Source organism: Loxodonta africana, chromosome 4 (genome assembly GCF_030014295.1).
Source record: "Loxodonta africana isolate mLoxAfr1 chromosome 4, mLoxAfr1.hap2, whole genome shotgun sequence".
Lineage (NCBI taxonomy): Eukaryota > Metazoa > Chordata > Mammalia > Proboscidea > Elephantidae > Loxodonta > Loxodonta africana.
The window spans coordinates 86,615,893-86,629,671 of record NC_087345.1 but is presented as its reverse complement, the minus strand read 5'-3'; the positions used below and the strand labels follow the sequence as shown (position 1 = coordinate 86,629,671).

Genomic DNA, 13,779 nt, shown 5'->3' with positions numbered 1-13,779 from the left:
ACCTTAGCCAGTTTATTCTCAGATTTCAAACATCCTGATTCCTATGTTTCCATTATCAGCAGAAAGCTAATATTAGGGGCCTGGCCTAGTCAGGCTCTGAATGTTTAGTTGGTTGACTGAACAATTTACTTACCTTCCCAGTATGCCTGAAGGCCTCATTGCTACATCTGTCTAAGGGAATACTGGAAGTTTCCTATGAACAATTGACAAATGATAAAAAATTTGAGTATGTTTTAAAAATGATTTTACTCCATATCTGGAAGAAGCAGGCAGTGAACTGCTGCATCATCCAATCATCTCTAAGTGTTGACCCTGAATGACAGAGGAGGAAAGAGTATAATTTGATGGAAAAAGATGTGTCATAGAATATTCTTTAAGAGTATAGATCTATCATTTACAAATGGTGTCACCAATTGCAATTTTTTAAAAACTACTCTGAGCCCTCATTTTTTCATCTGTATAATGGAGATAATAATACCTTCATTGTAGTATTATTGTGAGATATTAGGAATCTAGGCTTTGTAAAACAGTCAGGACAATGACTAGCATATTTGTTTTGGTGATTGCCATGAAGTCAATTTCAGCTCACGATGACCCCATGTAACCTGTAACCTTTCAGAAGCAGATTGTCAGGCCTGTCTTCTGAGGTGCCTCTGAGTGGGTTGGAACTACAAACCTTTCAGCTAGTAGTCCAGAGCTTAACCTTTTGCCTCACCTGGGTACTCCATATAATAGGTGCTAAGTGAATATTTATCTAAATTTATTGACTATTTTGTTTGTAAAGATGGATAACCCGAGGTCAAAATTTATACTATATTCTCACAATGGTCAATCGTTTGACTGTACAGAAAGAGATTAGGAAATTGCAAGATCTGTGGGCAAAGACAAGCAGTTTTGAATTTTTTGCCTTTTTAAACTTCACTCAGATGGGACTACCTTAGTTGGCTACAATATCTGCATCCCTGCAAGCATCCAGTTGAAGGATATATTTGGATCATTCAAATGGACTGAAAGTTTGATAATAGCTATGTAATTAATTAATTTATTCAATTATTCAACTTGTTGCAATTAAGTTCTGGAATGCAATAATAGACAAGACATGACCCTTGCTTTCAGAAATCTATAATTTAGTGAAAATACAGACATTAATGAAAGAAACAAAAAAAAAATGCAACATTTAATCACAGTAAATTTGGAAAGGAAATTTAGTAAAGAAGGAAAATTTGATAATACCATAAGATATATGACAAGAAGAAAAGGTGTAGTTATGGGTAAAGGAAAGAGTTCATAAATAAGTGATTATCGAGTTGAGATTTGATGAAATTAATTAGATAAAGTAGATAGATAGCTGTTGGAGAGGGGTATTCTAGGAAAAGGAAACAGTATGTGCTGTTCTATCTATGGTGGAACAATATTCAAGAAATGGAAAAAAAGCTGATTAAATTGAACAGAAGAGAGCATGTTACTAGATGAAGTTTCTGAGATTAAAAAAGAATCAGATCATACAGAGCCTAGCCTTTATGAGCTTGTTTATATATATATATATATGTTTTGCTTTAACAGTGCTAAATTTATTTTCTCACAATTTGGGAGGCTGAAGTCCAAGTTCAGAGTGCCGGCTCTAGGGGGTCTTTATGTTGGCTCCGGAGGAAGGTTGTTGTCATAACATTCCACCCTTCAACCCCCAAAATTCACGTCCTCGCCACATGCAAAACACATTCATCGCTTCGCGTCATCACAGAAGTCTTAAATCAGTTCCAAGTCCAAAATCTCAACTTCTGAAGGATTTAAATTAAATATGGATCAAATATGTTAATAGTTCTGATCTTTATCCTCAGATCAATGAGAAATATTGTATTCAATTGAACTATTAGATTTTTCCAGTGACAGTATGCATTATTTTCTTGTAGCACTGTTCAGTTTCACCCTCATCCCATCCAAGCTGAGAACATCCACAGAGAAGGGCCAACTCTGGTTTTTCCCTCAACTTCTCCTCCTTGTTGTCTTTCTTATCTTTGTCTCTAACCTCCATGCTCTTTCAAGTACAGATGCGGTAAAGATTAAGTTCCTGTTCTATAGCCTTCAAATATCACAGAAAGCTGGTAAAATTTGTGAGAATTTTAATCATCTTCATTTCAAGTATGCTACACTTCATTTATATTAAACCCTGCTTCCTAGGACTCCTTGAGTGAACCTCAGAATTATAGTAATCATTGCATTAGATATGGCCCAAGACTTTATGTTCACAAACTCCAGGAAATCTAAGTCAAACTCTGTATTAAATTTTTTGCTTTTCTAAACTTCACTGAGACGGGAGTACCTTAGTTGGCTGCAAGTTCTGCATTCCTACAAACATCCAATTGGAGAATTGTAGTTAAGTTTCGTGTTTTAACAGATATGCTGATTTCTACAAATAATTTTATTTTAGGCACCCCAAATGTAATTTATTATACTTGCAGGAACTCCCTTCCCATGTCTCATGAGAAGTAGAGGGAAAATCTTCTCATGGACATGGCAGTTCTGCAAATACAACAGTTCTATCTGCCTCACACCCTGTTCAGCTTGTTTCTCAAGCACAACTTGGTAGGGACATGTAGGTGGTTGGGGTAACTTTTCATCTTCTCAATAACTCCAATTATTACTGACTCATTTGAAGCCTTCTTCAGCTTTTTCCTCATATGAAATTGCTAACGAAGTTAAAAGCCCCACTCCACAGTAACAGTTTCAGTGAATATAACTTTATTACATGATTTTAAAACACTTTAGTCTCTTGAAAATGGATGGAATACAATTTTTAACATTTTTTTTTTTTTAATTCCTTTTGGAGGTTTGTAGACATACTGACTGTTAGAAATTTCTGATACTTAAAATCAGTTTTGGCTGTGGAAGTGGTTATGCCAAGAAGTTTTTTCATATGGGGAACTGGATGCTGGGCAATTCTCAGAGAAGTAGTCATGTATTAATAAAGCCTATCACTGGTGTCCAAAACATTTTACTATTTGTACTCCAGATATACACATCCTTTTCCTCCCATACATTCTGAATAGAACTTTTTGTGAGGTTGCTTTTGGAACTCTTTCTTATTCTTCAAAACAAACAGCCAACATTAGTTTTCTGCTTGTGATATGTGTGAAAACTATTTTTTAAACTTTTACCTGAGGATGAACGACTGTGGAGCCCAAGTAATAAAATGTGACACAGGTTTGGCCAAGAGTTTTATTTTGTTTCTTTTCCAGGGACTGTAACACCATTCTGGAATCCTAGGCAATTGGAGGTTGAGAGCATTCAGCAACATTACTTCTGGCTCAAGCATGGGTTTCTTAATAGAGTTTGATCAGTCAATACCGCAGCAAAGCTTCTATAAGTGTCTTTCAGGCAGTGAGTGTTTAAAAGTGAGGGCAAAACAATATGGGATCAGACACTCTGTGATTGCTAGCAGCTGTTGGACTGGTATGTGTATGTCTGCATTTGAGGTATTCGTTGTGTCCCAGAGACAACTAAGAGGAAGCTTTGGAGGCAATGAGGCACTACTACTATGCAAGTTGTGACTATGAAGCCTTCAGTCATTCCACTGTTCTAAAGTTGCCCTTACCTTCGGTTATCACAGTATCCCATGCAAATTGAAAATATTCACTTCTTTCTAGCAGGAGAGAGCCCAAATTGTGTAGTTTAGCCAAAGGAAATGGATATATGTGTTCAGTTTCTACTTCCAATGATGTGTAGTCTCTGAGCATAAAATCTGTAGGTGTGTCCAGCTTGAGTTGTAACTCTGTTGACAAACACTATAGGACCTGATCCTCACCTTAACCTTAAACCTGAAACTTAAGAGCTAAGTGATAATTTGATGAAAATATTCGTATGAACAAAGCAACACATTATGTCTTCATTACAACAGAAGGCAGCAAAATTAAAAAAAGAAGTATGCAACCATTTAGAAATTAGGTAAATACTAAGAAATTCATATAAATGCCATATTTTCATTATCAATTTAGGATATATATATTTGTCTCTTTTTTCCGTAAAATAAATAGTGAATGTAAGGCAACCAGAAGGACCAATGAATGATATGAACATAGACATCAGGAGCTCCTGGGTGGTGTGAATGGTTAACAAGTTCAGCTGCTAATCAAAAGGTCAGAGGTTCAAGTCTACCCAATGTTGTCTCAGAAGAAAGATTAGTCACTGAAAACCCTGTGGAGAACGCAGTTCTACTCTGACATACATGGAGGTTCTATGAGTTGGAACTGGTTCTGATCACATCCTAGAATCGGAAGCGATTTCCTGGTTAGCAAATTCAGCTGCTTCACTTTGTGTCCAGTTGAAGTACTTACTTTATTACTTGCCTGTCTTGCACGCTGCTGAGAATATTGGAGATTTTCCACTACAGAACCGAATGGTTATATAATCATCAAAACAATAATACCAAAAAATCTTTTATTTGGAACTTGAGGGCAAAACTATGTATTATATTTCATATTTATGTCCCACAGGGCTTAACCTTATTACTCAATTATGTTTTAATTAATTGTTTTCCCTTGGGTATAAGAAGTCAGGGCATGTAGAACACTAACTGGCTTGGCTGGAAGTATATTGTATATAAAAATACTATAATCTCCCTTACAAAAACCACAATTCTTGAGTTCATAAAATGTCTCAGTATAATTTTAAATACACAGATCTTTATCAAAACATATCAATATTAACAAAGTTAATAACGTTATTGTTGTCATGTGCAATCAAGTTAATTCTAATTCATAGCAAACTTACAGAACAGAGTAGAACTTCCCCATAGGGTTCCCTAGGCTGAAATCTTTACAGAAACAGATCATTAGGTCTTTTCTCCCATGGAGCAACTGGTGGGTTCAAAACGCCAACCTTTTGGTCATCAGCTATGCATGTGATCATTGTGCCCCCAGGGCTTCTTAAAGTTATAATAATAACTATTATTGTATGACTAATCAGTGTCAGGATATGCACTCAGTGATTTTTTAATAACTCTTTTCATCCCATTTGGTCACTAAAACCTGTAAGCATTACCAAAAAGAGAAGAATTATCTCTTCTGCTATTTGATCATATTAAAAATATTAAAAGATGAAGTGCATTGGAAGAGAGTTCCATTAAAAATTATGAAATATCATTTATGTTGATTATAAAGGGTGTCCTTTGTACTGGAATACACACAAAGGAGTTACCCAAGTCACTCTAGCCGGTGGACCTGCCTAGCCAAATAACAGCAGTAATAAGACACAAACAAATAAAAAGAAGCTTGAAAGTATTGTTCAGTGTTCCTAAAAAGGTTGCTGTATCTTTAAGACAACTAGGGTATTTAATTCTAAAAGCAAATTAAGTGGTGGCCCATCACCTTGTATAAAATGCCCAAATATTTGTGATATTTGGATGTTCCCATGAGCAAATGCATACATAGCTGATTGCATATTTAATTTTTCACTTACAGCACTAAGTGGAAGCAAACAAAGAAACAGTGAAACTGACTAATTACATTCAGTTAAAGTAATGATGGGTCATGATAAATTTTTCACTGGGTACATTGAAAAATAATCACACTTAAACATATTTTATGTGAATACATTCTTGGAACTTTTACCTATATTTCTTCTTTCTACTGACTGATTTTAAAATGTTTAATTTGTGTTTGCAAAGGCTATTCTAAGGAAAGTAACCATTTCATATGTCTAAAAAATAAATTGGTAGGGCAAGGAAAAGTCAAGATATAATGAAAAGGCATTTATATGGCAAGATTTTCTCCTGTGAAATGTCTGTATGATCCCACCACCATCGAATGGATTCTAACTCATAGTGACCCCATAGGGTACCCAAAGCTGTAAATGTCTATGAAAGTAGACTGCCACATCTTTCTCCCACAGAGCTGCTGATGGTTTCAAACTGCCAACCTTTTAGTTAGCAGTTGATTGATTTAACCACATACAGTTCCATCTCTTGCCTTTGGAAATGAACCTACCACTCCACAAATGGAGTTAGAAAATGAGAAAGGGAAAAATAATTATTAAGGTATCAATCCTTATCTTCTTCTATTTATACCAATTCTTTATTTTACATACTCACACTTCAACTCCTTTGCTATTCCAAATACAAGACTTCTTTTGTAGAGTAAACCTGTAGCTTTGGCTGACAGTGTCTCGTATGCCTTCAAACTTACCATTCCAAAGCACTGCAGATGCTTTCCTTATGGCAACCAGGTGTGTGCAGATTAGAACTGCATTCCACAGAATTTTCAGGGGTGTGACCTTTTGGAAGCAGGCTGCCAAGCCTTTCTTTCAAGATGCCTTTGGGTGGGTTCTAACCACCAAACTTTCACCATGAGTCAGAATCGACTGGAGAGCAACTTTGTTTTTTGGTTTGCAGATGCCTTCCAGCTGCCAAATATCCACACCTCTGTGCTGAGGGCGTTTCCCGAAGTCTGTTCCAGTCAGCGGCAGAGCAGCAGCATCGGGGTTACTATCCCCCAGCAGCAGTCCTGGGTGTATGCAAATGAGTGTAGATATTCCCCAACTACATATATGCAGGGGGCAGTAGTGGTTCAGTGGTAGAATTCTCATATTCCATGTGGGAAATCTGGGTTTGATTCCTAGCCAGAGCACTTCATGTGCAGCCGCCACCAACCCATTGGTGGAGGCTTAAATGTTGCTACCATGTTGAACAGGTTCCAACAGAGCTTCCAGAGTAAGATGGACTAGGAAGAAAGGCCTGGTGATCTGCTTTCAAAAATAACCAATGAAAACCCTATGGATCACAATGCAGATGGCATAGGACTGGGCAGTAATTCATTCTGTTGTGCATGGGGTCACCATGACTCCGGGGTAACTTGAAGCTAACAACAACAACCTAGACCCAGAGGATGGTGAATCTCAGGGCTGTGTTTTACACTGTTTCCACACAGGTATAAATTCTAGTGGCCTTCTATATTACTTTGTACCATAATGGAATATTTTTTGGCTGCCTTCCCTTCCCTCCCTCATTTTCTCACTTTAGAACCCCTCTGAAGTAAATTACTTGCACTTGTATTAGAGTTTGATTCTAGGATAACATCATTAAAATAAAATCAATGGTGGACATTACAAAATGTCACTGAACATTTAATTCTTTTGTACCTCACTTCTCCAGTTTACATAGAAACTTAAAATTTGTTAAAAAGTTATTTACTTTATTCTCTTGTGGAAGCCTTGCTCCTTTTTATTCAGGGGGTCAAACATATTATGGTTAATTAGTTACAATATTATAAACAGTTTCTAAAGGAAGTTACCATCCAAACCAACACATTTAAACAGAGTTCACAATAGTATTAACGGGAGTGAATGTCACCAAGAAGTTTCTCTAAAACTTCATTCGTTTGATAACAACAACAAAATAGAGAAAAAAAAGGATCTAGTTTTGGATAAAGATCTGGGGTTCCTTACAGGATTTATAAATGATATATTTAGAGTTGTTTCATAGTGTTCGCATGAGTATTTATTAATGACTGATTATTTAAGATGATAAGGGAGCACATTCTATTTAAGAACTTAAATTCTAACAGCTTGTGTTTGATATTAAAAAAGTACTAATTAGTTCTTTCTATTATTTTTTAAATTTTTTCCACGAGAAGAACATTTTGTTTTCCTCAGTGAAATGGCATGAAAAATACCTTAATCCTATTACCACTGGGGAAGGAAAAAATGAATAGTAACCTACACTCAGGAGATGATTAGTAAATATTGTTGAATGAAAGAATGATTAAATAATTTCATGATCCTACTGCATAGTTTCCTCTTGTTTAAATACATAGAAAACTATAGACCAAATCCAATTGTTTTCTGGTTGCTAGGCTATACAGGTGTTAATGATTATATATATACACATATTTGGGTGTGTGTATACCTAATCATTAAAGTCTTTATATACATTTAAAAAGAAAAACCCGCTGCCATCGAGTCGATTCCAACTCGAATCGTTAAAATCATACATACATATATATAGAGAGAGAGATCATGAAGTCTGGGGTAACTTCTCTGTACAGTAGTGTAAGTTTTATCTGCTATGGCCTAGCTGTCTAGGTTTAGGCCATTTGTGAAAGAGAGTTCCTTTGTGTTACCCTTTGAAAGGCTTCCTTCACTTCCTTGTTCCTCAAGGTGTAGATGACAGGATTCAGAGCAGGAGTGACCACTGTGTACATGAGAGCAGTTACTTTGTCTGTTTCTGGAGTGTGGGCAGTCTTGGGTTGGAGATAAGTGAATAAGGCAGTTCCATAGAACAAAGAAACAACCAGGACATGAGAAGAACAGGTGGAGAATGCTTTGCGTCTGCCAGCTGCTGAGGGAATTCTCAAGATGGCTGTGAGAATGCGCACGTAGGAGCACAGAATGAGGAGACAGGGACTCATGATGAAGAACACAGAGACAGCGAACATCACAATCTCGTTGTGGGAAGTGTCAACACAAGCCAGCTTCACCACAGGCATGATGTCACAAAAAAAGTGCTGAATCTTTCCTGTTCCACAGAAGGGCAGAGTGAAGATCCAAGTGGTCTGGACTGACTCCACCACCACTCCAGTGGTCCAAGATGCTGCAGCCAGTTTCAAACACACACGAGGGCCCATCAAGATAGAATAATGCAGCGGGTAACAAATAGCTACAAATCGGTCATAAGCCATGGCTGCTAGCAGGCAGCACTCTGTCAGTCCCAAGATGGTGAATATACACATCTGAGCTGCACAGCCTCCAACACTAATGGTCTTTGTCTCTACTAGCAGGTGCATCAACATCTGAGGCACCACACTGCTGATGTAACACATCTCCAGAAAGGAGAGATTCACCAGGAAGAAATACATGGGAGTGTGCAGGGAAGGAGTGATCCAGACCAGGCAAATGACGATGAGGTTTCCTCCCACTGTAAGCAAGTAGATAACTAAGAACACTACGAAGAGCAAAGACTGTAACTCTGCCAGAGAGGAAAAAGCCACAAATGTGAATTTGGTGCAGAGGGACTGGTTTCTACCCACCACAGGCTCAGAGCCAGACATCTGTGGAGATGAGAAATAGAGTACACGATACTTAAAAGATTCCAATCACCTAACATAGGTTTCTATCATACCTCGGCCAAAGAAGCTCTCCTAGGATCAGTGGTCTGAGCTGAGAACCAAGATACCTGGATTCCTTTTGTTAAACATTTTAAGTAACTTTCAATTAAAATGGATGCAATATTCCTTCCTTATTCTGAGTTGTGTATCTTATGCTTTTGTTAGAGAAATTTAGAAAAAACAACTGTTTTTAGTTACAGATTCAGATTTCTTGTTTTCATATCACTACTATAATTATATGCACATATTATTATGTAAGTAATATATTCTAATTGTAAAGGAGTCACATGCTACCTAAGTATATAGAGTAAAATATAATTATTATGGTCTTGCAAATTCCACAACCTTCCTTAGAACTACTCATCACAGTTTGGAAGAGAAGGTGTTTCTAGCAATTTACCTATATATTTACATACATATTTTTGCTTATCTTGATTTGAACACAGTAAGTCAATAATTAAAAAAAGCCACCCAGTGCTGTCGAGTCGATTACCAACTCATAGCGACCCTATAGGACAGAGTAGAACTGCCCCATAGAGTTTCCAAGGAGCGCCTGGCAGATTGAAACTGCCAACCTTTTGATTAGCAGCCATAGCACTTAACCACTACGCCACCAGGGTAGAAAGGTAAAATCCAAAGAAGTTGAAGTTAAAAGAATTTCCTTTCCAGAACATCAATGTAATTTTACAGAATAGTATGAATAAGGGCTATACCTGGATTCACAAGCACCCTAAACTTACTTTTTCTTATTGGGCTCCTAGACTTTCAGAATTCCAAATTGTAGGATGGTAATGGAGTAGGCTGTATTTCTATCTTACTAGAGACCATAGGGATTGTGTCTACTGTATGGCTTAATTATGTTTGTCTCAAGAGAAATTTGTACAAAAACAACAACAATAAATGTTCAACGTGCAATTTGGTTTTCATTTCTTGAATACATTTTCAAGAGATAATCTATTGCTGTCAATTGCATCACTTAAGTTCTCAATCTGTAAAACTAAAAGTTTCTAATTAATAACCATCATGCAATTTAAATAACTATTGAACTTTATGCATGTTTGCCATAGTAATCTTAAAAAAAAAAATCTTCTATAGACTGCTCAAATGGACAGTGCAAGTTGTCAGGTTTTTTTTTCTATTGGTAGGTACAGTGCAGTAGACATATACACACAAAAACCAAACCAGTTGCTATCGAGTCAATTCCTACTCGTAGTGACCCAAAGGACAGAGTAGAACTGCCCCATACAGTTTCCAAGGAGTGCCTGGTGGATTCAAACTGCCAGCCTTTTTGGTAGCAGCCATAGCTGTTAACCACTATGCCACCAAGGTTTCCAAATAGCACCATAAACTTCACAGATAACATCCACGTTATTTATTATCTATAAATTAATTGTTAACAGCATAAATAAATAGGGCTAATCAGGGAAATTCCAAATTTTGATGCAATTAATTAAACTAACTTATCAAACATTTGAAAAAAATGCTTTGGGCCTTGTCCTCAAGAAATGAAAAAATATGTTCATTTCCCAGAATCCCAATTCCTTCCATCAAAACATATTTTCTCACACTGCCTGGTCAATATTTCAAATTCATTGGGCTGGGCATTAAGGGAAGTAAAAATGGAGTTTGAGAGATTAAGAAGCTATTGTGTTAGGTAGAGAGGTCTTTTCCCTTCCACAATTTCCATGTGAAACCAAAAGGATTTTAGACATTATTTTTCCCTTCTTATAAAATACTGCTCAGAAAAATTATGCTTTTTTTTTTTTTTTAATACCTCTCATGCTGCCCCAGAAAAGAAGAAACGTTTTGCCTTTTGGGGTGGCAGTATTTCTCCAGTCAGCGTGGAAGCACTGCCCAACAAATGTACAGCATTGAGAAAGTAGTGCAGAAGGAAGACAACATGCTGTGCTCATGGGCATGGACCCTTGGGCAATTGTAGCGAAAGGTCAGACCATGCATGATCAGTGCATGTTTCTTTACACTTCTCTACTCTAATGTCCACCTAAAGTCTGTGTTGTGTCCATTTCTCAATCTGATTCTAAAATCACAGAAAGACACTTTAAAAAAATCATTATTGGTAAATGATTGGATGTGGTGTATCGATTAAAAGAGAAAAGTCAACAGTTCTAAGATTTTGGTCTGGATAACTGGGTAAAGGCCATAATGTTTGATGAGAGAATGGTCAGAGAACAAGCACTACCAGAAATAATAACAAATTATGGTGTGGTGTGTTTGATTATTTTTGTGTGGCCTCTCTAGTCATGGTCTTGTAACTCCCATCCAAGTGATTGGGCGGGACTTTGTAATAGGGTAATTGTGGCCTGCCAAAGGAATTGGTCAGTTTTTCCATTCTGCTGGGCTTGAAATGAGACATCCCAGAGACAGGAAAGAGAAGATCCCACCACTACTAAGGGAGAACAGCCAGGGGCCAGCACATCCTTTGGACCAAGGATCCCTGTACTGAGAAGCTCCTGGAGGCAAGAGACCACGAGGAGCGAGCTGTAACCCTGAAGATGGTGATAAGTAGTGACTGGAGAGACCCAGCAGGAGAGACCTGGCAGCAAGGATCCAGCAGCAGGAGGTGTGGTGGGCTTCCCGGCTCACAGAGAGAGAAAGCTGAGTGCTTTTGAGCAGAGGCCTATGGCCAGGGAGGGGTGTGCCCATGAACACAGCTGGGAAGAGGTGTCCTGATGGAAGAATTGTATCTTGAGTGCTCCTGAGCCAGAATTGTAACTGTTACTTCACTAACAAACCCCATAATCCTGAGTATTGTTTATGAGTTCCATGTGGCCGTTGCCATGAATAACAAACCCAGGAGAGAAGTAGAATGCTGTAGGTGGGATGATTTATGTCGGAAATGGTAAAGATGGCAGAGAGAGGAGACATGTCTGACCTTAATTCTCCTTCCCAATTGTGAAGTTAGAGGGGGTCAGATTTCACCTCCACGCTGTTTTTACATATGGGCTCCAAATTCCATGATTTCTCACAAAAAAAAAGAAAATTTTTTTTTTTTTTTTTACTCTAATCCATACAGCAACATGATTTGTGAGTGGTCCAAAAAAAAAAAAAAAAAAAAAAGACTTTGGGTGTAAATGTGGATCATAAAACCAAACCAAACCCACTGCCATCGAGTCGATTCCAACTCATAGCGACCCTATAGGACAGAGTAGAACTGCCCCATTTCCAAGGAGCGCCTGGTGGATTTGAACTGCTGACCTTTTGGTTAGCAGTCGAAGCACTTAACCACTACACCACCAGGGTTTCTATAAGCAATTTCATATTTTTGAAGGACAGCTAAAAGAGTGTTTAACTGTGTCAAACATTTCTGAGAGGTGAGGAGGAAAACAGCTTTGAATTTTCTGTTGAGGTTTAGCTATGCATTGATTATTGATGAACTCAGAAAATAACAATTTGGAAGTGAGGTAAGGGTATGATTCAGATTGAATTGATTTACAAGTTAACAGAACTTAAGAAAGGAAAGAAACTAGTAAGACCAATACATTAGAGGAATTTGGCCACGAAGGAGAGAAGAAACACAGGGTGATTTAAAAAGACAGGATAGGGCTAGCTTATTTGTTATTGTTACTTGCTATTATATTTTTAAGATGAAAAATCATGAACCTGTTCAACAGCTGGTAGGAGGCAGCTATCTAACACAAACCTTCTCTTTCCTACATTTTTGAAATAGAATAGTGTAATGGATTGAATTGTGCCCCCCCAAAATATGTGTCAGTTTGGTTAGGACATGTGTGGTTGTCCTCCATTTTGTGATTTTCCTGTGTTGTAAATCAAAATCTCTGCCTGTGGTTAAAAGAATTAAGGTGGGATGTAACACTCTTGCTCACCTCCCTGATCCAATGTAAAGGGATTTTCCCTGGGGTGTGGCCTGTGTCACCTTTTATCTCTCAAGAGATAAAAGGAAAGGGAAGCAAGCAAAGAGTTGGGAACCTCATACCACCAAGAAAGCAGCACAAGGAGCAGAGTGCGTCCTTTAGACCCGGGGTCCCTGTGCCTGAGAAACTTCTCAACCAGGGGAAGATTGAGGACAAGGACCTTCCTCCAGAGCCGATAGAGAGAGAAAGCCTCCCCCTGGAGCCAACACCCTGAATTTGGACTTGTAACCTACTAGGCTGTGAGAGAATAAATTTCTCTTTGTTAAAGCCATCTACTTGTGGTATTTCTGTTAGAGCAACACTAGATGACTAACACAAATAATTTCACTTTAATTTTAATTTTTGAATTAAGGTGTCAATTCAAAACTATAAGCATCTCATGGTAGAACAAAAACAAATAAACATACATGCTATATTAAGACCTTGCACTTCTAGTACTTACAATGTTTGATGTGGGATAAGGATTCTTTGCCGTTTTTTGTGTATATGAGAGAGCTTAAATTCACCCATCACTTGACTGTATTAAAATCATCCTTGTAATAGTAGTAGCAGTAGTAGTAATATGACTAGGAGTAAAAAAAGCAAAAACAAAAAACTTAAAATAGTTGCCATCAAGTCAATACCAACTCATGGTGACCCCCTGCATATAGAAGTGCATGTAGAGTTTTCAATGGCTGTAATCCTTCAAAAGTAGATTGTCAGGCCTTTCTTCTAAGGTGCCTGTGGATGGATTTGAACTGCCAACTTTCCAGTTAGTAGCTGACCACAGAACCACTTACACCACACAAGGA

At 37.7% G+C, this 13,779-nt stretch overlaps 1 protein-coding gene across 1 annotated transcript; it reads right to left on the bottom strand.

The window, feature by feature from the left end:
- Window positions 1–8,075: 8,075 nt before the first annotated feature.
- Window positions 8,076–9,110, bottom strand: LOC100670487 (olfactory receptor 10A2-like). Its single transcript, XM_003405494.3, has one exon. It carries the CDS (start codon window positions 9,036–9,038, stop codon window positions 8,076–8,078), a length of 963 nt encoding a protein of 320 aa, XP_003405542.1. The 5' UTR covers window positions 9,039–9,110.
- Window positions 9,111–13,779: the final 4,669 nt, after the last annotated feature.